We start from the raw sequence: 27,626 nt of genomic DNA, 5'->3' as shown, positions 1-27,626 counted from the left end.
GTAAGTTCCCTTTAAGTGCAATGGAAAGGCTGTTAGTCACTGACTGAAAATGTCTAATTTTCCAAAAATGTAACAGAAGTCAGTTAAATAGTTTTTAAGAGAGTTGGCAGTCTTTTGCAGAAAAACCCTGTATGTCCTCTCTTTTTATTGTTTATTTTTTTTGGGGGGGGGGGGGGGGGGGGGGGCTACGAGTCCACATATTTGGGTAAGATGCAGGAAATGGTTGCAAAATCACAAAGAAATTCCAAAATTGAATTCTCTATGTCCGGTGGGACGTGATGAGAAATATTACAAAAGCAGAATTCAAAATGAAAACAATGAACAAACAGGGCTGCGTACAACCACATGCCATGACACATAACGACAGCACAATGCTTAATAACAGAATTAATGATAAACTGAAGATATTCTACGATAACTGGACCATGCACAGCATTCAAAATAAAATAAATAGAGAAATAAATACAGTAAATAAAGAAAATGTATATAAAATGTTGTTTGGACATGATGGTTGTCAGTCCTGCTCCATGCAATAGACTATAATGACCATACACTTGCATTACTCAAAGGTTCTTGAAACTGAAATATGAGCTAATGATGATGCTTCCTACTTCCTTCAAAAGTTTTTAGAGCAAGTTCCTACAAAAGATCAAAAGCACAAACTGTACGCTCCATGCTGTATTCTCATACCGTTTCCCCTAACATTAAAGCTCTGGACACAGCAGTCAGCAGCATTGCCATTCAGTGCAGACAGTGGTTACATTCGGCTTTGTAAGTTATCTGAACCATTTGGCCATCATTAATATGCAAAAGCCATCGGTAAACCTGCGTCTGTGTGTGTATGGCTTTGCTATCTAAGCTTTCGGCTACAAGTTCAGAAACTCTGCAGCTTAGTGTTTGTATAAGCTGCAATTTAGCTTGAAATTGGAAGCACTAAATGATCGACTTTAAAGCATTATCACTTCATACTTGTAATATTATGCGTGTACATTTGTACTTGTCGCTTGTACTCAGGTGTCTCTTGCAAAAAACCCCTCAGTGAATAAATAAAGCTTATCTGCTTTACTGCCCGACTAACTCGGGGCATAGCAAAAATGAATCATGGAAGAATAATCAAGATAGCATTGTTAAGACAAGAAAATATGAAAGCATGAAATGTTTCTTATTTGCAGACAGAATCCGAGTTGTGCATAGAGATGAAATTGTCACGCTATTGTTTTGTGCTTTGAACAGACAAATAGCATCTCACCTCGGAGGAAGGGTTCGATATATTGGCCCTTGCCTGCTAGACTAATATCTGGACAATCTCTGAGGTGTTGTTTGCACCCCCTCCCCCCAATCTTGTGGATTGTGTTCGGTATGTTTTATTGAGCGTGTGCATACATGTGCTTGTGTGTGTTTGTCTGTTTGCGCTGCCTTCTCATGATGAGGGAGAGGAAAAATGTTATCTTGCGGAGGCAATGTTTCTCTAGCCTCAGACAGGCAGAGGATTGGAGGATTAAGGTGCATTGATTTCTCCAACCCCTGGGACACAGATTGAAATGTGAGCCCTAGTTCAGACCTCTGCTTGCCCGCTAGCTACCATCCCATCCATCCCCTGCCTCTTAATACTCAGTTTCCCCACTCCTGTTTTCCTCACAGCCACATTTTGAACAGTAACAAGTGTCTGCTTTGGCCTGATAGCTCAGCATGCTTGCTTCCCCACTGCTCAAAGAAACTCTTCTGATAATACACGTACACAGGCAGATTTTGTTTTTCTTAATGGCAGCTCAGGATGCAAAGAATATTTTTGCTTTTAATTAATTAAATTATTTATTTATTGGCTGTGGTATTGAGTAATACAGCTGTGTCTGTAATGCAAACACTGCACCAAATTACTTTTTTTCATGCATTGACACTTTAATAGTACATTGAAGCTCAGATGTATGTTTTTATGTCACGCTCTGTCTTTATCTTGTCTTCAATAGGAGATCACCAGCCTCCTGCCCTTCTCCAAAATCTCCCTGGATGACTTTTCTGACAACAAAGAGATCAGCAATGACCTCAACGCATATATCCAGTATCGTATCAACGGCAGCAAGGACATCATGAACAATATTAGCCTGAACGGCAAGGCCGATCCTATCACAGTCGGCAAGCTAAGTAGCCACCTGATCTCCCGCAGCCAAGGGTCCTACCTGTATCTCAAACTCACCCTGGATCTGTTTGAAAGAGGCCACCTCGTGATCAAAAGTGCCAGTTACAAAGTCGTGCCTGTTTCACTGGCAGAACTGTACCAGTTACAGTGTAACATGAAATTCATGACCAATTCAGCCTTTGAGCGCTCACTGCCGATCCTCAACGTATCGCTCGCCTCGCTGCACCCCCTGACTGACGAGCAGCTGTTCAACGCCATCAACGCGGGGTTCGTCCAGGGGGAGCTACAATGGGAGGACTTTCAGCAACGCATGGAGCTGCTCTCGTGCTTTCTCATCAAACGGAGGGACAAGACGCGCATGTTTTGTCACCCTTCCTTCAGAGAGTGGCTGGTGTGGAGAGCTGATGGAGAGAGTACGGACTTCCTTTGTGACCCCAGGTCAGTTTTCTGCTAATGCAATAACTTCGCAGCTCTCAATTTGGTTTGCAGGCTTCTGTAATGCATTTAGAGTTTGCGTATGTTTCAGTAATGCATTTAGAAAAGGTTCTTGAATTGCACAAATAGGCATGTAGGACAGTAAGAAAAGTACAACTAATGCTGCAGAATAATATGATAAACGTGTCTTCATGTGAATGAAGTTTTGCATCTCAGAGTGCTTCTGAATTAGTTGTTTTAGGTCTCTGACAGCTTTAATCATGCCTAAATTTGGTGTCCATCCTGTCAGTTGTCACAAAGTTCTTACCTAAAATGTTTAAAGCAGTGTCCTGCTTATTTCCGGTCCTCAATTTTAATGCAGGAGAGCAGAATTTAACGTGGGATATGTCTGCAGAAGGGGAGAATAGCTGGCTCTGGATGTATTAGAGGCAGTAATTCAGTGTTTTTCTTCACATATCTGCGCAGAAATCGGTCCATAATAAACACTGCAGACTGCACCAAAGCTTCCATTTGTAAATAAACCCCTTTAGTCAGCAGTTTGCATACGCAGCCCTGCAACATCATAGATCAGATTTCAAGCAGGCTGTTTCACTTCTTCGAGTCGTCTTCTCTTGCATAATGACTCCATTGCATAACATTTGTGAGAATGTGAGAATACAGCTGTGGAAGTGAAGCATGTTAGATTAATGCTCGAATCTTGCAACAATGACATTCAGGCTTCACTGAATGTAATTTGAGATTTTGCAGAAACATTAGACTCCCTGAAGTCCTGTTTGTTGGTGTCAGCTTGTTGCATGCCAAAGTCTTTCCTTTGTCTCGGAAAAAATACACACGGCATGCAGAAAAAAAATTGAGTGTGAAGTGATGTGATGATGTGAGCATTTACAGACACATCACAGCACTAAATTCATTAGCACAAGGCCTGTTTGCGACGTACAGCACATTCAAAAGGTCATCTCAGAATGCACCTTTGATACAGTGAAGCTGTTTGTAATAAAGCAGCACCTCTGCAGATAAATCCTGTGCTCTTTTGGAGCTGTCAGGATTCATCCGAGTTCAGATGCCTGACTGCAGACTTCACCCTCATATCAAACACATCGATTCTCCTTCCACTGCCTCTCCCCGGTCTGAATTGTTCACATGTGCTGGTACCGTATTATAATTGTCAAATTTCAAATAACAAGCCGCACCAGCGTTGTTAGTGGATTACTCGCTCCCTCATCTGCTTGTTTGCAACCCACTAATTTGCGCTGCTGTTGGCAGCTTGCATTGGTCATCGGTAAAATGAACTGCTGCGTCTGTGCTCATGAATTTGTGCTTTGTTAGTAGATCACCCGCACAACTTTTGACTCCTGATCAGCAGAGATGGGCAGTAACGCGTTACTTGTAACGCGTTACTGTAATCTGATTACTTTTTTCAAGTAACGAGTAAAGTAAGGGATTACTATTGCAAAATCGGTAATTAGATTACCGTTACTTTCCCGTAGGAACGCTGCGTTACTAAAACCGTGATTTTTTTTGCGAGAATGTCTCATGACAGTGACGTAAGCAAGTGCGACGTTGGTGACAGCAGCTGTGTGCAGATCAACAATGGATAATATATCGAGTGCGGGAGAGAGTATGAGCGTGCAGCGTTTAAAGTGTGGAAGTACTGACCTTACTTTGAGTTTGATTCCATAAAAAGTGACAAAAACATTAGTGTCCATCGTGCGTGGGAAGAAAACTTCTTTTTACAGCGAAAAAAACCCCTAAACTTCCGAGCAAGCACCGAGTAGCTACGACGTGATGGGAAACTCACAGAGACACTCGCGCGGATTCTTCAACTGACCGCAGCACACCTGCACCAGGGTAACCCTCCGCCTACCCTGCTCCTGCTTTACAGGTGAAAATAGAGCAAAAGGACCGCTGAGTCTTTGACTTTATTTATTTTCTGCTGTGTTTTACTTGCATCTGTTTGAAAGAGTGAGTGAAAACACAAAAAATATTTTATTTTATGTGCTGGAATGTGTAGAAAATAGGTTTAAATGTTAAACTAATTTATTCAAGTCAGAAAATGTTGCATATAATTAAATGTTTTGCTTGATGCATAAAGTTAAAAGATTAAAACTGATAAAACAAGTTAAAAAAAGAGACTTTTCCATTTGATTACATTTTGTATGATGGATTATGTAGAAAAAGTAGAATTGGGCTGAAAGATCTATCGCTTTATCACCTCTTCAGGTTGTAAATCGTGTTTTTAAAAAGTAACTAAGTAACTAAGTAATTAATTACTTTTGAAAATAAGTAATCAGTAAAGTAACGGGATTACTTTTTTGGGGGAGTAATCAGTAATTAGTTACTGATTACTTTTTTCAAGTAACTTGACCAACACTGCTGATCAGTGCTTTTTTTTTTGTTGTCTTGCAGTCTCACACTGATTTGCCCTGTTTTAATAAATGGTGCTTTTTGTGAGGGAGGGGGGGTACTGACCTATGCATTTTGCAGATATTGCATGTTGCAATGCGAGGCAGGCTTATCTCTTTTAGCAGTACTTGCAGTGCTTACCTAATTGAAATGCTGGAGCCACACGCAAATGAGAGATTTCAGTCATTCACACTTCATAAATTGAATGATGTCACTTTTTTCCTCCCTGTTGCTCACCTCTGCTCACACGGCGATGCCTCCAAACGGACGAGAGCTGAGCTTCGTATTCTGGTCATTCACAGCCTTCCAGCTCCATCATTAAAAAAACAAAGGCTTGTAGTCTGGCGCAGGAGATGCACAGAGAGACAAAAGCCTCCTGCACTGCCTCTCTGTTTGTGCCTGGGCACAACTAGAGAGGATTTTTATCCAGATCAAAGGGATTCGCAATCATGCATGCCTTTTTAATGAAGTTCTGCATTAATTAGTGCCTCAGTGACACTCTTCCCCCCTGTTGTTCAGAGGGTCATTGCCAAACATTTTTAGCTTATTCACACTAGCTCCAGAATACAATAGTTCTCCATGACAGTGCCAGGCTCCTCGTCATCAGCAGAATGAATCAGTACTTTCATGTCGTTTGAAGCAGAGGAACAATCATTCCTACTGTTGACGACTGAGTATCCTATCTGTTCCCTTGTTTTCTAACCCAGGACCGGTCACGCTCTCATGGCTTTCATGTTATCGCGCCAAGAGGGGAAACTGAATCGGCAGCAGACAATGGAGCTGGGACACCACATACTCAAAGCACACATCTTCAAGGTATAGATGTGGAACCTACGTGGTCTATGCATTCATTTTTATTTGAAATCCATCCCTTGCAGGAATTTCTTGGTGTTCACTTTCTCTTGATTTATGCACTGTGACAATGGTTCACCAGAGGATAAGCCGTGGGATGTGGAAAGCAACATTGACAGCTTATGCCCCTCAGATTCGCTGGTTTTTACATATGTGTGTTTGTGTATTTACTCATGCATTTATGCATCGGCGTGCGTGCAGGGTCTGAGCAAGAAGACAGGCGTGTCATCCAGTGTCCTTCAGGCTCTGTGGATAAACTGCAGCACTGACGGCCTTTCTGCAGCCCTGGCCTCCCTGAGGAACCTCTACACACCTAATGTCAAGGTAAGCCTTTGCTTCAGGTTTGCTCCTGCGCGTCTGTTGAATGCAGAACAATCGGCTTATTAGCTAACGATGAAAAAAACACATTATTGATAACCTGAAATGCCTAAATGCAACAGGTTGCTTTTGTTGAAATGCAAAGTATAAGCTTCTTGAGGGGATATAGGAAACCTTTAAACACTATATATTAAACACACAGTATATGTATCCAATTTTCAGCATTTTCATAACCCTTTTGTTACATTGGAGTAATATAATCATATACACTGGTTAGGTCATTTTAAAGCAAATGCATCTCAGAAATAACTGCAACTTTCTTTAGATTTTAGTTACACTTTTAATCCCCGAATGTTGCTCCACGCAGAGAATGTTTTATTAATAACCGCTGTCCTTTTATATTGTTAATGTGTCCAATTATAATTTGACAGGTAAATGTTAATAAGCTTCGCGCACGAGCCAACTTCCTGTGTACTGCTTTTCAGTCGTGTTTCGAAGGGCGATAATCATTTGGCCTTTCCTGGAAAGGCTGTTCTGCCAGCATGATGCATTCTGGCTCGAAGAAAAATTATCCTCCGTACTTCTTTGCCGTTAGTGTTATTGTTTCAGAGGGCGTTCCATCACCTGGTGTCTGTTTGTGAGTTATTGTATAAATGTGTAGTATTAGTCAAACAGACATTTACAAAATGACCTTATTCTCTCCTCTGGGGGAGGGGTGGGGGGGTTAATTATGCTACAGAGGATCCAGAAAATAACACACACTTTCATCTCCTGTCGTCAAACACTCATTTCACTCTTTGGTTTTGTTTGACTAGGCCTTTATTATTGATTTACTCGTAATGAAAGCGAATACCACACTTGATAATTGCATTCGCTAGAATGTGGCCATTTCATTTGCCGTCTGAAAAATCTGAAGATGAGAATAAGAAGTTTGATCTCTGTATGAGCCATAAAATGAGTAATGGAAACAATTCTGCTGCTCAAACATGGGTGGTAGTTCACATTTTTAAGTGTATAATTTAGCCAATAAAGAGTAAAATAGTTAAACAGTCATCTCTTCTTAAGAGAATAACATTTATTTTTAATTCAGATTTCTTTCACCTTTAAGTACATGTGATAAAAAATTCACTTCTTTGCAAAGACCTTGAAATAAATATTCAAACGTGAATGCTTTCTGCATTTTTTATTTATTTTTTTGCTTGTATGATCAGGTAAGCCGTCTCCTGATGCTGGGAGGGGCAAACGTGAATTACCGCACAGAAGTCCTGAACAACGCACCAGTGCTTTGCGTCCAGTGTCACCTCGGTCACCAGGAAATTGTCTCACTGCTGCTCGAGTTCGGCGCCAGCGTGGATGTTGTTTCAGAAAACGGCATGAGCCCCCTCTGCTTCTCAGCTGCTGCAGGACACTTGGGACAAGTCATGCTGCTCTGTAAAAAGGAGGCTAAGGTGAGGACTTTTCATATTGTGACTACTTGACAACTCTACTGATGTAGTTTTCTTGTGATCATAGACATTTGGTTTCATTTGGCCATCTTTCTGGATTTCTGGCTTTTTCATATGCAGGGTTTGTATGGGTGCTTGAAATCATTAAAAAAGGCTTGAATTTAAATATTGTCTTTTCAAGGTTTGAATAGTGCTTGAATTTTAGATGTGGTGCTTAACACTAGGAAGGCCCAGAGCCCAGCCATTTGGCTTTTCTACCTATAAAACCCGGAGAGTTGCCAAATGGCTTTTAGCTAGGCTTTAGCTTCAGCCAAGTGGAAGCTAAATTGGCTAGTCATTCATATGTAAATTGGGTTGTTACCTGGGAATTCTGGAGGGAGGGGAGTGGGGGTGTGTGATTGAGGGGGTGGGGGAGCTGCTAAAAGCTGTGCACAGTCACCAACTTGGAGTGTTTCAGTTTGATGCATTCTCAATCATCCAGGGAAATAAATCTCCAAAAGTCACCAACTTGGAGTGTTTCAGTTTGCCATCTTAGGGAGAAATCAACACACATGGGTGTATGTCCTTTGTTGCTGAGATTTATTGATAAAAACGGTACAAAAAACCAACCATTTGTACACATTTTTACAAGCGCCGTGTTCCTTTGCGGACAGTGTACTCCCGAACCATCTGGTCCATCACATCCACGCCACACTTTGTTTTGTTGTAAAGGGTGACCGTGTTTGGCTTCCTTTTGGTAGTGTTATCAGTCTGAACCACGCTGTGCATGCTGCTAAGAATATAGACTGTCTTCTTCCGTTTGGCCGCATACGCCGTCAACGTGGCAGCAGAGGTTGAAAACACCTAAGAAATAAGATAAATTGTTATTTCCATAGCCCTTTTACACACAATGAAACACATAAACATAGAACCACAAAAGACCTGCAACATACCTGAGTGGTGAATTCACTGCGATCTGTCTGTCTAGTGGATTGAGGAATTTCCCTGCGAATCTTGTTGACTGTGCTGAGGATGGTGGTTTTCCGTCCAAGAAGTTTTTGCGCAAGTGAAAGCGATGTGAAGAAATTGTCCATGGTAACATTTCTGCCCTTGTCTAGGAATGGTTCCATCAGCCTCATTACTACATTTTCAGAAAGTCTCTCCCCAGTGGGACGATTGGGGTCCTTGCCAAGATATGGGAAGACATTGCAAATGTACTTGGATTTTAGGTCGCAGGCCACCCAAAACTTGATGGGAAAAGGGTGTGATCACATTGATGCCACAATGGACGACTGATCAAGCCCTGTCACCCTTTACAACAAAACAAGGTGTGATCACATTGATGCCACAATGGACGATGCCACAATGGACGACTGATCAAGCCCTGTCATCCTTTACAACAAAACAGGGTGTGATCACAGGGCTTGGCTTCCTTTTGGTAGTGGACAATTGATCAGGAAGCCAAGCCAAGGTAAATGCAGACTACAGATACCATGGCAGTGCCAGGATTGTGAGTGATTGCTGAAAATGTTGGAATGTACTCTCACTTTTTATTATTATTTGTAAAAATGTCCTCCCTAAGACGGCAAACTGAAACACTCCAAGTTGGTGACTGTGCACAGCTTTTAGCAGCTCCCCCACGCCCTCAATCACACACCCCCACTCCCCTCCCTCCAGAATTCCCAGGTAACAACCTAATATACATATGAATGACTAGCCAATTTAGCTTCCACTTGGCTGAAGCTAAAGCTTAGCTAAAAGCCTACCAGCCATTTGGCTGGTGGCGGGTTTTAAAGGTAGAAAGGTAGAAGCCTGGGCCTTCCTAGTGTTAAACGTGGTTGAAACCATATTTCATTCACCACAAATAACTGAATGAGTCACAAAGTGTGAAAGCAAAATTTCTCCATCTGGTCTGCCTTGCACCTCTGCGTGCCAGTCTGTTTCAATGTGTGACCCCGCCCTCCCCCTGGGGATGAGTGCACTAACTTGACGTTGCTGTTTTAATGAGTGTTTGATGGAAAACGACACTGGTGGAATTTGCACTCTGAGTCACATGACAGGTGAGTCCTAGTAAATAATTTTCGAGTATGTGTACATAACACATGCTAATTTTAAAACTATTATTATTATTTTGCTAGCTATCAAACGTGCTGGAGAAATGCACTGAGTGTGATAGTACAGTAGTTGGTTATGGCATGGTGATTTATGGTATATGCTGTAAACATAGCTAACATTACTTAGCAGTAGCAGTAATGTGAGTTACTTCACTCAAGTAAAAGCTTTAAACGTTAGTCTGATACTTAACTAGCCAACTTGAGGCTTAAGGGAATAATGGTAATAAGAGGGACTGATCCATATGGGCACAGAGAATAGCCACTTTTTGTGGTACTGAAGTTCCCGGGCTTTCATTCAAAATCTGTTTATCGTGAGCACCCACCCATTAAACATAAAAATTATAAATAGCTTCAAGCTATTTCAAGCTATTGATGCCTGTGGGCACTATCAGCCACTGAGACAACAGACAAATTTTAGTGTTTTAATGAATGAATATTTCATACATTAAGGCTGCCTGTTTATTTAAGAGAGGTGAACAATACATTATAATTATACATAATAATATCACAGATGATAGACTAAATAAATAGATTTTACTTAGATGCTTGTTCATTCTTAAAGTCTTATATGTTGAATTGAACTGAATGTCATCTGTTCAAAGGCTCTCCCAGTCAGTGCTGTTCTCCATGCCTGTCTTACTGTACATGATGTTATTAGCACAAACACTTTAAAAGTTACTGTGACTCAAACATAGAAAAATAGATTTTTTATTTCCCTCACCTAATTTTTAAAAGTATTTTATAGCATATAACACGTTTGAAAATATGCTTTGGTTCACATTTAACTCCAGAAAATCATAAATCAAAATAGGGATATTACCTGTCCACAGATTCATGGTGCAGTAACTGCTCTTTTAACTGTCTGGTGTCTTTGCTTTGTTTGGTGTTTGTAGACATGGTTTACATGAGTTTTTAGCTGAGATTCAGAGGTTTCTGTGGACACTACTCATGTCAGCACTTATATTTCTGACCTCGTGTTATAATCGATTAAACGTGGTCTCCTCTCTTTTGCCCCCATTTTTGATGTTGTGGGTGCAAATGATCAGGCGTGACATTCTCATAATAAATCAGATAAAATACTGCAAAGAATTAATCCTGCATTTGTGTGATTGAAATGTGTGTGCAGTGACACTGTTTTAAAGATTTGGCCTAAATAATTCTGGAGTGAATGAGCCTAAACATGATGACCGGACTAGTGACACCATATCACCTGTGACACTCACACACGCACGTATGACTTTGCCAGTTTCAGCTGAAACAATTTCAGTGTTTCAAACCATGTTCCAGAGTTTTTAGTTCACCGTTCATGAGGTTTCAAGAAGAAAATGAAAGACAGATCTGAATGTTTGAAAGTGTTTTGGAAAAACTCTGTAAAGATTAGATGAACAATACTCAAAGGATAAATTCAACTGTTTTATTTTGTTAGATAAGTTGAAAAAAAAGTTAAACAAGCAAGTAAATAACGAAACAAGGTAAAATGAAGTAAGAGCAAAAAGTTAACAAGTAAATAAAGAAACAAGGTTAAATGAAGTAAGAGCAAAAAGTTAACAAGTAAATAACGAAACAAGGTTAAATGAGGTAAGAGCAAAAAGTTAACAAGTAAATAACGAAACAAGGTTAAATGAAGTAAGAGCAAAAAGTTAACAAGTAAATAACGAAACAAGGTTAAATGAGGTAAGAACAAAAAGTTAACAAGTAAATAACGAAACAAGGTTAAATGAGGTAAGAGCAAAAAGTTAACAAGTAAATAACGAAACAAGGTTAAATGAGGTAAGAGCAAAAAGTTAACAAGTAAATAACGAAACAAGGTTAAATGAGGTAAGAACAAAAAGTTAACAAGTAAATAACGAAACAAGGTTAAATGAAGTAAGAGCAAAAAGTTAACAAGTAAATAACGAAACAAGGTTAAATGAGGTAAGAGCAAAAAGTTAACAAGTAAATAACGAAACAAGGTTAAATGAGGTAAGAGCAAAAAGTTAACAAGTAAATAAAGAAACAAGGTTAAATGAGGTAAGAGCAAAAAGTTAACAAGTAAATAACGAAACAAGGTTAAATGAGGTAAGAGCAAAAAGTTAACAAGTAAATAACGAAACAAGGTTAAATGAAGTAAGAGCAAAAAGTTAACAAGTAAATAACGAAACAAGGTTAAATGAGGTAAGAGCAAAAAGTTAACAAGTAAATAAAGAAACAAGGTTAAATGAGGTAAGAGCAAAAAGTTAACAATTAAATAACGAAACAAGGTTAAATGAAGTAAGAGCAAAAAGTTAACAAGTAAATAACGAAACAAGGTTAAATGAGGTAAGAGCAAAAAGTTAACAAGTAAATAACGAAACAAGGTAGAGGAGAGAAAACCCCAACAATCCCCTCTGAGCAAGCACTAGGCGACAGTGGGGAGGAAAAACTGCCTTTAAACGGGCAGAAACCTCCGGCAGAACCAGGCTCAGGAGGGGGCAGTCAACTGCCGGGACTGGTTGGGGGGGTGAACAGAGGTGGAGCAAGACGAGGCTACATCAGTTGAAGAAGCAGTATTGTCCCTCTACCGGAAAAAGCTGAAGAATCTTTTCTTCTTTTTCATGGACTTTTCCACGAGCGCCTTTTTGTCCAGGATGAGGGTTCTCAACTCATCGATGGTTTCTGTGTTTTGCCTCTCTAGTTTCTTGCATGTTTGTTCTACCTGTTCTAATGTTGCTTGTGTTTCTTCAAGCTTTTCTTTGAGGTCTTTGGATGTTGCCTCCTGTGTCAGCTTTGCCTTCTGCAGGTCTGCATTTCTCACTTGATCTTCTTTGTGCAGGCCTTCTAGCTGCTCATTTCTTTTCTGGATATCGCGGAGCGTACACTGCAGGTCCTCATGCGTTTTGTCTTGTTTTTGCTTTTAGGCCTGCATTTCTGTGTTTTCCCGCTTCAAGTTGTTGAATTCCAACAATATCCCCTTAATGAGCTCTGAGTTGTTTTTGGCCATGTGATCAATCTTTTTCTGCATGTGTGAGCATCGTTTTTCTAGTGTTTCCTTTTCTCCCTCCAGCTCACTTGTTTTGACCTTCAGTTCATCACAGAATCCTTGCAACTTTTGATTTTTACTCTCAAAGTCCTTGATAATGCACTTTTCTTCTGGCAGTCTTTCTTTCTGTTGCTCTTTCTCTTGAAGGAGGTCTTTATTTTGGACCAATGTTTGTTCCAACTCTGCCTTCACCATTCTGTACTTTTCCTGCATGCCTTGGAGCTGGCGCTGCAGGTCTTTTTGCTTTGTGTCCTGTTGTTCCTTCTGTTGGAGGACTTCTTTATTTTTTTCTTCAGCTTCATCAAGCTTTCTTTGGAGCAGGTGATTCATTTGGTCCATGTATTGGAGATCCCACTCCATTTTATCAATCGTCGCTTTCCTGCCTTGAAGCTGCTCGGACATTTCTTTAACTTCAGCGCTCTTTTTCTTGTTTTCTTTGATGAGGGATACAATCTGCTCTCTGGCTTGAGCAAACTTGATCCCCCAGCCCTCATTAATAATGTTGATGTCGGGCTGGCGCTGTAGTGTTTCTTCCAGGTGTTTGTTTTGTGCTTCCATCTGTAAGCACTTCTTCTCCAGGTGACGTTTTTCTTCTTCAATTTGTCGAATTTTGTTCTGGAGATGGTTGTTTTCATTCCTACTCTCCTGTAATGCCCTTTGGATGGATAAGAGGCCATTTGGAGAAATTGGCCGGCCACGCGTGGAAGGAGAGGCGGCAAAATCTTTTTGTCTCGGTTGCCGTAATCTTGGATACATGTTGGCGTTTGTATCCGATGACTCTGAGAGGTTTCCAAATTTTTCTGTAGTCAACGTTTGAAGGCTGCAAACACAAAGGCTGCGAAGAAACGAACTGAAAATTGTTGTTTCTCACCCCTATTTATAGAAAAACTTCAAAGGATCCTTGTGACATCCTTGTGACATCATCACTCCTAAGCCAATCAGATTGTCACATGACATTTTGGAATGTGGAATGGGGATATGTTTTTTTTTTAAACAGTTTTCAAATGTAACTTAATATTTAAGTGTTTCTTACTTGACCCGCTTAGTCGATTAAAAAGTTAATTGCCACGAACACCCCTAATGTTATATAACAGACCACAGAAAAAAGACAGGTTTTTTTCTACGTGACAGAGCTATAATAAATGTTTTGTTTTTTTAATTATCCTACTTTTTCTAAAAGGGAACATTATTTAAAGAATATGTATTTAATTAAAAACTCTGTATTCATCTAAAGGGTATACCAAGAAGGGTGAGCTTCCTGCTTGAAAAGGAAATGACCAAAATAAATGTATTTCTCTGCAATTACAAACTCTGTGTAAACAGTCTTGGTGTCAAAATAAAGCTAACACTGGTGAGATGTCATCAGAGCTGTAAATATTACTGCAGATGTTACTATGTCAAAGTTACTGTGACTCAAACATAGAAAAAATGATTTTTTATTTCCCTCACCTAATTTTTAAAAGTATTTTATAGCATATAACACGTTTGAAAATATGCTTTGGTTCACATTTAACTCCAGAAAATCATAAATCAAAATAGGGATATTACCTGTCCACAGATTCATGGTGCAGTAACTGCTCTTTTAACTGTCTGGTGTCTTTGCTTTGTTTGGTGTTTGTAGACATGGTTTACATGAGTTTTTAGCTGAGATTCAGAGGTTTCTGTGGACACTACTCATGTCAGCACTTATATTTCTGACCTCGTGTTATAATCGATTAAACGTGGTCTCCTCTCTTTTGCCCCCATTTTTGATGTTGTGGGTGCAAATGATCAGGCGTGACATTCTCATAATAAATCAGATAAAATACTGCAAAGAATTAATCCTGCATTTGTGTGATTGAAATGTGTGTGCAGTGACACTGTTTTAAAGATTTGGCCTAAATAATTCTGGAGTGAATGAGCCTAAACATGATGACCGGACTAATGACACCATATCACCTGTGACACTCACACACGCACGTATGACTTTGCCAGTTTCAGCTGAAACAATTTCAGTGTTTCAAACCATGTTCCAGAGTTTTTAGTTCACCGTTCATGAGGTTTCAAGAAGAAAATGAAAGACAGATCTGAATGTTTGAAAGTGTTTTGGAAAAACTCTGTAAAGATTAGATGAACAATACTCAAAGGATAAATTCAACTGTTTTATTTTGTTAGATAAGTTGAAAAAAAAGTTAAACAAGCAAGTAAATAACGAAACAAGGTTAAATGAAGTAAGAGCAAAAAGTTAACAAGTAAATAACGAAACAAGGTTAAATGAGGTAAGAACAAAAAGTTAACAAGTAAATAAAGAAACAAGGTTAAATAAAGTAAGAGCAAAAAGTTAACAAGTAAATAAAGAAACAAGGTTAAATGAGGTAAGAGCAAAAAGTTAACAAGTAAATAAAGAAACAAGGTTAAATGAGGTAAGAGCAAAAAGTTAACAAGTAAATAACGAAACAAGGTTAAATGAGGTAAGAGCAAAAAGTTAACAAGTAAATAATGAAACAAGGTTAAATGAGGTAAGAGCAAAAAGTTAACAAGTAAATAACGAAACAAGGTTAAATGAGGTAAGAGCAAAAAGTTAACAAGTAAATAAAGAAACAAGGTTAAATGAAGTAAGAGCAAAAAGTTAACAAGTAAATAACGAAACAAGGTTAAATGAGGTAAGAGCAAAAAGTTAACAAGTAAATAAAGAAACAAGGTTAAATGAAGTAAGAGCAAAAAGTTAACAAGTAAATAACGAAACAAGGTTAAATGAAGTAAGAGCAAAAAGTTAACAAGTAAATAACGAAACAAGGTTAAATGAAGTAAGAGCAAAAAGTTAACAAGTAAATAATGAAACAAGGTTAAATGAGGTAAGAGCAAAAAGTTAACAAGTAAATAACGAAACAAGGTTAAATGAGGTAAGAGCAAAAAGTTAACAAGTAAATAACGAAACAAGGTTAAATGAAGTAAGAGCAAAAAGTTAACAAGTAAATAACGAAACAAGGTTAAATGAGGTAAGAGCAAAAAGTTAACAATTAAATAACGAAACAAGGTTAAATGAAGTAAGAGCAAAAAGTTAACAAGTAAATAAAGAAACAAGGTTAAATGAGGTAAGAGCAAAAAGTTAACAAGTAAATAACGAAACAAGGTTAAATGAAGTAAGAGCAAAAAGTTAACAAGTAAATAACGAAACAAGGTTAAATGAGGTAAGAGCAAAAAGTTAACAAGTAAATAACGAAACAAGGTTAAATGAAGTAAGAGCAAAAAGTTAACAAGTAAATAAAGAAACAAGGTTAAATGAGGTAAGAGCAAAAAGTTAACAATTAAATAACGAAACAAGGTTAAATGAAGTAAGAGCAAAAAGTTAACAAGTAAATAACGAAACAAGGTTAAATGAAGTAAGAGCAAAAAGTTAACAAGCAAATAACGAAACAAGGTAGAGGAGAGAAAACCCCAACAATCCCCTCTGAGCAAGCACTAGGCGACAGTGGGGAGGAAAAACTGCCTTTAAACGGGCAGAAACCTCCGGCAGAACCAGGCTCAGGAGGGGGCAGTCAACTGCCGGGACTGGTTGGGGGGGTGAACAGAGGTGGAGCAAGACGAGGCTACATCAGTTGAAGAAGCAGTATTGTCCCTCTACCGGAAAAAGCTGAAGAATCTTTTCTTCTTTTTCATGGACTTTTCCACGAGCGCCTTTTTGTCCAGGATGAGGGTTCTCAACTCATCGATGGTTTCTGTGTTTTGCCTCTCTAGTTTCTTGCATGTTTGTTCTACCTGTTCTAATGTTGCTTGTGTTTCTTCAAGCTTTTCTTTGAGGTCTTTGGATGTTGCCTCCTGTGTCAGCTTTGCCTTCTGCAGGTCTGCATTTCTCACTTGATCTTCTTTGTGCAGGCCTTCTAGCTGCTCATTTCTTTTCTGGATATCGCGGAGCGTACACTGCAGGTCCTCATGCGTTTTGTCTTGTTTTTGCTTTTGGGCCTGCATTTCTGTGTTTTCCCGCTTCAAGTTGTTGAATTCCAACAATATCCCCTTAATGAGCTCTGAGTTGTTTTTGGCCATGTGATCAATCTTTTTCTGCATGTGTGAGCATCGTTTTTCTAGTGTTTCCTTTTCTCCCTCCAGCTCACTTGTTTTGACCTTCAGTTCATTACAGAATCCTTGCAACTTTTGATTTTTACTCTCAAAGTCCTTGATAATGCACTTTTCTTCTGGCAGTCTTTCTTTCTGTTGCTCTTTCTCTTGAAGGAGGTCTTTATTTTGGACCAATGTTTGTTCCAACTCTGCCTTCACCATTCTGTACTTTTCCTGCATGCCTTGGAGCTGGCGCTGCAGGTCTTTTTGCTTTGTGTCCTGTTGTTCCTTCTGTTGGAGGACTTCTTTATTTTTTTCTTCAGCTTCATCAAGCTTTCTTTGGAGCAGGTGATTCATTTGGTCCATGTATTGCAGATCCCACTCCATTTTATCAATCGTCGCTTTCCTGCCTTGAAGCTGCTCGGACATTTCTTTAACTTCAGCGCTCTTTTTCTTGTTTTCTTTGATGAGGGATACAATCTGCTCTCTGGCTTGAGCAAACTTGATCCCCCAGCCCTCATTAATAATGTTGATGTCGGGCTGGCGCTGTAGTGTTTCTTCCAGGTGTTTGTTTTGTGCTTCCATCTGTAAGCACTTCTTCTCCAGGTGACGTTTTTCTTCTTCAATTTGTCGAATTTTGTTCTGGAGATGGTTGTTTTCATTCCTACTCTCCTGTAATGCCCTTTGGATGGATAAGAGGCCATTTGGAGAAATTGGCCGGCCACGCGTGGAAGGAGAGGCGGCGAAATCTTTTTGTCTAGGTTGCCGTAATCTTGGATACATGTTGGCATTTGTATCCGATGACTCTGAGAGGTTTCCAAATTTTTCTGTAGTCAACGTTTGAAGGCTGCAAACACAAAGGCTGCGAAGAAACGAACTGAAAATTGCTGTTTCTCACCCCTATTTATAGAAAAACTTCAAAGGATCCTTGTGACATCCTTGTGACATCCTTGTGACATCATCACTCCTAAGCCAATCAGATTGTCACATGCACTGCAAAAACTCAAAATCTTACCAAGTAGGTTGGAGAGACAAAACCTGCAGCTCAGAATCAGCGCAAGAAGACGTAATCGCAGCGCGGACCGGACGCATCAGGATCGCTAAGCTCCGACAGCGTGTCCGTCTACGAGCCGTCGGGTGAGAAAGCCGAGAAAGACAAAGTTGATTCTGATGCGTCGGTCCGTTCTGTGTTTACGTCTTTGTGTGGAATCAGTGTACCTGCTCTCATTTACACGGATTCGCATTTGCGACCAAATTGGTTGCACTCTAGAGCCCTGTTACTTGATGAAAGTTGGTTTTGCAGAGTTAATCTTGCAGCTCAGCCACAGCATAGCCCTCAGCAACCAAGAGCATGCTAGCGGGCCGTTGTTATTATGTTATTACTGTGCTTTTCGGAAAATAAGGCACTCTAAAAATCAGTCCTTTGATTTTTCTGGAAATCGACAGTGCTCCTTATAATCCGGTTTGCCTTATGTCTCTACCAGCTTTGCACATCTACAGACTGAAATCTTTGCCCATTCTTCTTCACAAAACAGCTCCAGCTCAGTCAGATTAGATGGGCAGCGTTTGTGAACAGCAGTTTTCAGATTTTGCCACAGATTCTTGATTGGATTTAGATCTGGACTTTGACTGGGCCATTCTAACACATGGACATGTTTTGTTTTAAACCACTCCATTGTTGCCCTGGCTTTATGTTTAGGGTCGTTGTCCTGCTGGAAGGTGAACTTCCGCCCCAGTCTCAAGTCTTTTGCAGACTCCAAGAGGTTTTCTTCCAAGATCGCCCTGTATTTGGCTCCATCCATCTTCCCATCAACTCTGACCAGCTTCCCTGTCCCTGCTGAAGAGAAGCACCCCCAGAGCATGATGCTGCCACCACCATATTTGACAGTGGGGCTGGTGTGTTCAGAGTCATGTGCAGTGTTAGTTTTCCACACAGAGCATTTTGCATTTTGGTCTCATCTGACCAGAGCAGCTTCTTCCACATGTTTGCTGTGTCCCCCACATGGCTTGTGGCAAACTGCAAACGGGACTTCTTATGGTTTCTGTTAACAATGGCTTTCTTCTTGCCACTCTTCCATAAAGGCCAACTTTGTGCAGTGCACGACTAATAGTTGTCCTATGGACAGATTCCCCCACCTGAGCTGTGGATCTCTGCAGCTCGTCCAGAGTCACCATGGGCCTCTTGGCTGCATTTCTGATCAGTGCTCTCCTTGTTCGGCCTGTGAGTTTAGGTGGACGGCCTTGTCTTGGTAGGTTTACAGTTGTGCCATACTCCTTCCATTTCTGAATGATCGCTTGAACAGTGCTCCGTGGGACGTTGTTTCTTTTTGTAGCCTAAGCCTGCTTTGAATTTCTCAGTAACTTTATCCCTGACCTGTCTGGTGTGTTCTTTGGACTTCATGGTGTTGTTGCTCCCAATATTCTCTTAGACAACCTCTGAGGCGTCACAGAGCAGCTGTATTTGTACTGACATTAGATTACACACAGGTGCACTCTGTTTAATCATTAGCACTCATCAGGCAACGTCTATGGGCAACTGACTGCACTCAGACCAAAGGGGGCTGAACACACACCCCACTTTGCAGTTATTTATTTGTAAAAAAATGTTTGGAATCATGTCTGATTTTCGTTCCACTTCTCACGTGTGCACCACTTTGTGTTGGTCTTTCACGTGGAATTCCAATAAAATTGATTCATGTTTGTGGCTGTAATGTGAGAAAATGTGGAAAAGTTCAAGGGGGCCGAATACTTTTGCAAGCCACTGTATGAATCCTGGTTGTGTTTACGGACCTGGAAACGATTTTATGTGCACGGCGCTCGAAAATCTGTCAAATGTTTTAGTACGACTTTGCTAAGCTACGAAGCCGCACCGCTTGATGGATTGTTGGAGCATTACGGCTATCGTAGGCAGGAGCCCCGCGGAGTGATACGTCCTGTGCTTCAACATAATATCACTGTACTGTGTGTTTGTTTAACCTCTTTTTAAGTTTTGTGGATATTATACATGGTTGTGCTGAGGATATGTCGGCCAGTTTCCACTGGAAATGCCTTTTGGTTAAACTGTCAGGGAGGAATTTGCATTTGCACTGTTACATTTTTATATAAGTTTAATGCACATGAAAAGCAGCTGCTTATTTAAGTGAAAATACATTGATTGTTTGTTTTTTTTGCACAAATGAAGTGGAGTTGTAAAGTATTTTGTCTCGTGTCAGTTATATCGTTATCGCACATTTTCAAATTTATATCGTGATGAATATTTTTGGCCATATCGCCCTGCTCTACTTCTACAACACGCCTTGTGTAGATGAGTTAGTGAGGCAAACTGATCAGCTGTCTTATTGTGTCTGTTGAGTGTTTGGTTTTGTGAACGGCCTCTTTAATGCACGAGGGTGTGACCATCCACATCCTTGTATCTGTCCACTGTCAGCCATTCATTTTGTGCAAATCTGGCCAAGTCTTCCAAGTGTGCGTGTTTTTTTTCCTTCTGACCAGATGCAGCTTTCTGCAACATCACTTTAATGTCCTTATACTGATCCCCACACTGTGTGTGTGCACTAAAACAGCAATCATTTCACTGCTCCTTTGTAGTGACAGGTTACAAAACGTCATTAGATGCTGCATGGCTGTACAAAATAGACTTTGGTTAGCAACAACTCTCTGAGGCCTTTACTGTGAAACAGAACGCTGTCTTATCCGGCTAACTTCAAGGTTTAATGTGGGATTTTTTTGTAATCCAAGACATAATGCCAGGTCAACTCATGCTTTGAACCTAATCTGCTCCACAGCAAATCATGTTCCAAATGAGAGATCACCAGGTACAAAATCACCACCTACTAACCAGTAAGACCGAAAAAGAACAAAATAAATAAAATCCCCGATCCTGGAAGGTCCCTCAGACCACTGTGTGCAGAGAGTAGGAGTGTAAAATTTTTCAGCAGAGTCTGATGTCTTTGTCTTTCCATGATGAGCAACAATAATGAACATAGATTCTCTACAACAACTTTATTGTTTTGGAAGTATTAATATATGATCCCAAAACTTCTACATTTAACCTTTTAATCAGACCAGCAAAAATCTAGTATTGAATCTTAGCACAGTCATAAAAAACTATTTGCTAAAAGCATTTTTGCAGCTGAATATTTTAAATTACAGTTAGGATCACTGGTTGGCTGTTTCACCTGTAAGACTTTAAAATAACATGCTAAGGTTTAATAGTCTATAAGGAATACACTCTGAGGCCTGGGCAGTGTTGTACTAATGAGAGAAGGTTTGTGTGTGCAGTGAAACAGTAATTTTTTAATTTCAAAATTTATTGATATGTTTGATCCTTTCTGAGCTGCGTTAATGAAGCAGTCATTAGAGCACCATGTCCGCTAGAATAGTTCTGTAGTTTGATGCTTGAGTCGTTGCAGACTTGTTGAAACTCCCTCACCCGTCAAAGCAGCGTCTTTGTTATTCGCGTCCAGCAGATGGCAGTGTTTCACTGTCTGACGGCTGTCTGAAGCTTCAGCTGGATTATTCGTTTAAATGAGATCGTTTTATAAAACTTACAACAACAGGCCTGAGCCTGCTTAGCTCCAAAGAGCTGGCTAAACGATGGGGCATGTTCAGAATCTTCCTGAAGTTTAACAATTTCCCAAAAAGCTACACAAAGTGAATTTTCATATGAGACAAGAAGGAAAGAACAGGGTGTGACGTGGAAGGGGCCCTCTGGCAAACAAATTACTGCTTTTATTAAGTTACAAAACTCGCAGTCTTGTTCACGAGTGATCAGAGAAGGGAACAGGAGATGGACAGATGGATCGGTGCTGCGGCTGCAGACTCTTCACCAGTCCCTCTTTACCAGTCGATTTACGTCCTTACCCTCTGTCACAACGGGACTGAACGGACTCACGCGTAGGCTCTGAGTAGGGAACAATAAAGGTTTTTTATTTACAGAAGCACCAGGTGATCTATTTACACAGTGGGGAAAAGACGGGTTCCGGGAATCCACACACGAACAGGAGGGGGGAAAGACACTTGCAGTCCACACACGCTCCAAAGTCCTCACTCCATCCACGCTCCACGCTCCTCTTCACACTCCACAAGAAACACAAAAGCTCGCTCCAATCCTCACACACTTGATCGCTCAGGTAACACAGGGGCAGGTCCAGGGAAATCTATTCACAGAGATGCAAAAGGTTACTGTAAGAAGATCGCTAGGGAAACACGAGAACGAACTGAGCTGGGGTTAACACTGACGAGAGTCGGCAACGGTCCAGCGACGAGAAATACAGTGCTGCCATCTTATAAGGGGACTGGAACACTGTTGGGTGATGAGCCACAGGTGTCACCAGGTGCGTGGGCCAAGGGCAGGAGCCCACAGATGAGCTCCGCCCAGGCAGTGAGAGAAGGAGGGAGGGAGAGAGCGGGGACAAAATCAAAACAAAAAAACACATGTAGCCACACTGAGGCGACCGGGTAGACACAGGGACCCTGACACCCTCGCCTTTTTCACAAATGTCATGTATGAAAATCTATAATAACTCCAGTTATACGGATATCAATATCCTCATAAGTGAGGATATTGATAAACTGATTTTAACTTTTACTGATTTCTGTTTAGATATAAATTGATTCAAAGTGGTCAGATATGCAGATTCTGACCTTTCCTCTGGCAAATATATAAACTCACTGAAAACAGTTTGACTTTTCAGAGAGTTTCCTATCTATCTGTATTTTTACTTTAATAGTTAAGCACGATTAACATTTAGGAAAATGGAAAAATAAACAAGTTAATAAATGAAATGAAATAATACTGATTTATATATTCACTCTGTTTACTTTTTCGATATAGAAATACAATGAAGACTTCCATGTTCCTGCTGGTGGCGCTCTCTGGCACTGTGCTCTGCATGACTAACGGACGTGTTCAGAAAACCAGCAGATCATCAACATGATCCCACAAGGGGGATGTGATGATCTGATAGCAAACAGAGATAATAATGGTAACTGTAAGCGCAAGAATACCTTTATCATTGGTGACTTTAATCAAGTTAGAACAATTTGTGATCCAAGCAATTGTATCAATGCAAATAGAAATCTTTATAAAAGCCCCACAGACGTGCACATTCTGTATTGTAAACTGCTGGGACAAACAACGATACCCATTGTACATCCAGATACAGATGAAAAGGCGTATTGTAATTGCATGTGATAAAATCAATACTTTCCTTCAGCCTGTGCACTTTGAATGTTGCTCTTGAGTTGAGAGATGCTGTGAGCTTGCTGCCATCTTTAAACATCACTTCATGATGCTGGTTTAGATGCTTTATAAGACTTTGTTACGTTTCTTAAACAGTGATGAAAATAATAAAGAGGAAATATGAGAGAAGTGATTTTCAGTGAATGTTGAAAAAAATCCCACAATAACAAAAATGATGGCAACATTGCTACACTTTGCTTTCTTAGCTTGCATATTGTACATTTTCACAGTTGTTTCTAATTGGCTCCATCTTCTCTCGTTGTCACAGCTGTTGCTCAACTTTCAGCACTCATTCAATTAAAAAAACAACAAACAAAAAAACCAAGCTGCTGCTGGTAAGGTTGGCATTCTTGCAAGACTCAGTAACACAAAACAAATAAAAAAAATGCACATCCCATGTTTATCCCATGTGATTCCAGGCTGAGTTTATGCATTTATGCTTATTTGTTTATAAAATATTATAAGCTGGTCTGAGGTCATTTGTTACTAAAGAAAAACAAACAAACACTGTGTCATTATTTAATCCACTAAAACTAAGACACAATGCAGAAGCAGTGTGTGAAAACTAAGTGCACCTTCACTGGTGTAGCATCTGCCTTAGAAACAATGAAGTCAAATGAAACTGTTGAATCATCTCTATGTGCTAAAGGCTCATTTTAATGCAGCATTAATCACGTTGCTTTAACAGTGCTGCATTTTAATAATGTTTATCACGTTCTTTGTAGATTTTAATTATCACCATCGTCGCTGTGAGAACATGTCTGGTTGGAGCAGGCGGCACTCAGGGATCATGTTGTGTGGAAGAAGAGTCATGTGATTGTTTTTTTTTAAAGATTTATTTCTATGAGTGCACAGAGTGTGAAACAGAAAGATAGGATCGACAGAGAAAGCTGATCATGTCTGTTGTGACACCTGCAATCTCTGACTAGAGTTTTAGGTTCTGTCAGGCAGCTAACACAAAGAAAGCCTGGCTTCATTGTACAAATACAACTTACATATACAACACATGACATATTACACAGAGTCATTATTTATTCAACAAAAACTAAGCCAGATGCAGTTTTTGGATTTTATTTCAAAATGTTCTTATTCTGATTGTTTACTTAATATATTTAGACACATTTGGTTTATTTCTATAAAAATGATATTTTACACAAAACTTCAAACAGCTGCCTGCAAACATGGCTCTTTATTGTAAAGCCAGGTATGAACAACAACCTGCAGCTGCATGCTGTTGTGCTCATTGGTGTCACATTAGGTTCTGAACCACAAACAGAGAAGTTTCTTAGAACTGCTGGGCTAGTGATGGAGGTGTTGATGCAAATGATGGCTTAGGGTGGTGCTACGACAGTGTATAAAAACTGAAGCTCCCAGAGCCAAGTGTTATTTGTTCTTCCGTAACTGAGGTGAACTATAACCTGCTCAGGTAGAATTTAATAACAGCGTGTCTGAACTGCTCGTCTCCAGGCTTCACGTCTCATTCTGTAAGAACTTGTTGTTTGTTTATGAACTTTTTAGAAACAACAGACTTTTGTATACTTCCAAGAAAGAGGGAGAACTGACTCTTCTGCCACACTCACGTTCATCTTTATCTGTCATCAGTTCAGATAAAAGCATCACTGATTATTCTGAACACTGTTTTAAAGCTCCTGCGTCACTCTGATTTCTTCTTAAAGTTGGCAGACAGGATTGTGAAGAAGGACATAGTGGATCCCCCCTTTTAATGAGCATATTATCTGTGAACACTGAATACAAACAACCTAAATGCTCATTAAAGAAGCAGGTTGGCTCATAAAGTGCTCTGTACTTGTTTTATGCAAGTGCTGTTTCTGGAAACAACCACCATCTGTAATCAACACAGGACTTATTGAGCTGTCAGGTGTGCAGACAACATGGCACATTTTGGGAACACCTATAGTTGATGTCTTAATTATGAAAATAGCTACTCTGTAGTTGATGCTTCCTGTTCTGCCAGAGCAGGTGCAGCCTTTGTGGAAGTGGGTTCCACTGGACCAGCGTCTGTGAACGATCCATTGTGGGTGATTTTTTTTTTTGACCTTACATCTGTGTGTAAGGACCAACCACAACCATCTAAAATCTTTGCATGTTATTTTATCTTCTGTGTAAGAAGTACACAGCATACCCTGATGATCAGCTTCAAGGGTTCTCAGTGTAGGATGCATACAGTATGTCATGCTGAAATATAGAGCACTTACAATAGAACCCACTAGAAACCAATTATTTTAGCCTGGTTCCTTAAATCTATGGCATTTTTCCCATGCTGACTGATATGCTGCTCAGTGTCTTTTGCTGTCTGTCATGATCCTGGGCCATGTTGGCCCAGCATTCTTAGTTTTCGTATGTTTTGTGTGTTGTTCTTTATTTATGCCATGGTTTCTGTTAAGATGTTCCTTATTTGATTACCTCCTGTGTGCCCCTCTGTTTATCTGTGAGCCCTCGTTTCCCCTCCTTGAGTTTTATTCCATGTTTTCCCAGCCCGTTATGTCCGTGCTCTCCCCGTGCTGTCTCTCCTCCTCTCTGAACCTCCGTGTACTTCCTGTTTTACTTTGACAGTCTCCCGTCAGTGTTGCGTTCACTCCTGCCGTGTCTTGTTATGATTATCAGTGTCACCTGTGTTCCCCGTGTGCTCCCACTTCCCTCGTTAACCCTCTGTGTATTTATGTCTGCGTCTCCCTCAGTTCTGTGTCGCGTTCTCCCTCATTCATGGCCGTGTGTTTCTCTGTGTATTACGTTAGAGTTTCCTCGTTTAGGTTGTATGGTTTCTCTCTCCAGCAATAAAGCTGTGTTTTGAGTTCATTCCTGCCTCCGTGAGCTTGCGTTTGGGTCCTCATCCTGCCTGCACACAGCCGCAACCATGACAGTCTGCTTTTAAATCAGATGTCACTGTGAACATAAACACAAGCCACAGCAGCCCAGCTGTCTTAGCTGAGTACAAGGATACATTTACTCTCTTTGTGTAAAATATTGTGATGATTTTACATTATATTAGGCAGGCAGCTGCCCAAATTAAACCGTGACTATTAGCAGTTTGGTTATTTTGAACGCCTCGGCTGGAAAAAATTCAAAATGGTTTGTAAGGTTGGCCACAGCTTTGTATGTAAAGGGGAGTTAGAAGATTGCTTCATATTTTAAGATTGATTAAGATTAATTAATATTTTTAATTGTTTTATTTTACATCTCACCTTTTACACTGCATTGAGTTGCTGCCATGTGATTGGCTGAGTGTACATCGTTCTTTGTTTCAAAATGGACTTAATGCTTGGTTGAACAGTTGTGATGTTTATCTCCTTTAGATTTATTTTTTATTGTCATGATGAAAAATGGTTTGTTGGTTCATACTGTTAAGGTTCAAAATATTGGGGATGGAGACAAGAGCAAAAACCACAATAACAACACTGGTCCGGCCGGGTTGAGTCAAACGATGATTTAATGATCACACACGTGGGAGATGGACACTGATGCAGACAGCCTCAAAATCTCAAAATGGTGGAGCATTGCTCAAACTTTTATAACCTCTGGTGCCTCCACCTTATCATAAAAAGCCTAAACATTCACATGCTCTCTCTCACACAGCGCCTAAGCTACGACCTTGGCTCCCTGTTTATCTGCTCCTGCTGAAATGGGGCAGAAAACTCCAGCACACTCTGTTCTCTTCTACTCAGACAAATTAGACAATAACCTTCTGCGAACAGTATTTCTTATAACTCAGCAATATAATGCATCATAAAACAATATCATTCATTCACAACAAGTCAGCAATTTAATGTAATGCAAATCAGTTTAACTAATGCAATAGTTATCAGCTTCTTCTAATTCAGGAGAATAATGCAAACTAAAACTACATAATAATTCACAATCTTTAATTAGGGGTATAACATGGCATAAAATAATATCATAATCTTACAATTCCCCCTGATGAGGTCATTAGAATAATGACCTCACAAACACCCTGTAGCCCAGTGTGGCCGGGTTCATCTCTTCTCACTCCTGAGGTCCTTTGTCCCCCTGAGGGGCAAACCATATGTAAGATGACCTCTGTGTTTACGCAAGTCAGGTGCAAGACAAACTATTACTACAAGGATAGCAGGTCCAGATGACACTCCCCTGTTCTCCCACAGCTTTATTTGGTGTTCCCTGATACCATTCAGACGTAGACTAGAACCTCTGTCCGAAGAGCTCTTAACCTTTATTTTATTGCTGCAGCTACCAGTGTCGTCCAGTTGGGTGATCCTCTGCTCTTAATTCCTCAACCTTAGGGGTTAGACAACCCTTCAGTCGTAACACAGATCAGGGGATTATTCTGCTCCGATTTCAAACAACGATCTGTGTATTCTCCAGAAAAAGGAACAGGAAGGTGTCCCCTTTTTGCCCAAAAGCCTCTCGAACTTCGTTGGTCTGGTGTTCCCGGATTTCCGCCAACCCCTTCATGGTTATTGCTGTGTTTATGGGATCCATCCTTTTGTGGTGACTAGCTGGAGCCCAAACGCCATGACCCTTGGACCCAGTTGATGTCTCGGCAGTCACTGTGTCTGACTCTGCTACGGAGGATCCTCGCATCTCTGTGACCTCGTCTGGTGTCTGTTCCTTTCTCTGTAAGAGACAGAAAACCAAAACACCTCTCTTCCTAACCCTAATAATCTAATGT

At 40.2% G+C, this 27,626-nt stretch overlaps 1 protein-coding gene across 3 annotated transcripts in view; it reads left to right on the top strand.

The window, feature by feature from the left end:
• The window catches only part of LOC145425228 (protein TANC1-like), a 192,904-nt gene that overhangs the window by 19,005 nt on the left and 146,273 nt on the right, over window positions 1-27,626 (top strand). For 2 of the 3 annotated variants that reach the window (XM_080298195.1, XM_080298193.1), the window contains exons 7-10: window positions 1,968-2,575; window positions 5,683-5,791; window positions 6,029-6,151; window positions 7,357-7,593. In XM_080298195.1, coding sequence (XP_080154321.1) covers window positions 1,968-2,575; window positions 5,683-5,791; window positions 6,029-6,151; window positions 7,357-7,593 — 1,077 coding nt within the window. Of the gene's footprint in view, window positions 1-1,967; window positions 2,576-5,682; window positions 5,792-6,028; window positions 6,152-7,356; window positions 7,594-22,552; window positions 23,087-27,626 lie in introns of those variants that run through there. The other variant, XM_080298194.1, reaches the window with a different exon arrangement.

The sequence above is a fragment of the Astatotilapia calliptera genome, chromosome 3 (genome assembly GCF_964374335.1).
Source record: "Astatotilapia calliptera chromosome 3, fAstCal68.1, whole genome shotgun sequence".
Taxonomy (NCBI): domain Eukaryota; kingdom Metazoa; phylum Chordata; class Actinopteri; order Cichliformes; family Cichlidae; genus Astatotilapia; species Astatotilapia calliptera.
Note: the sequence above shows the minus strand (reverse complement) of the source record. Positions and strands in the feature narration are given on the sequence as shown.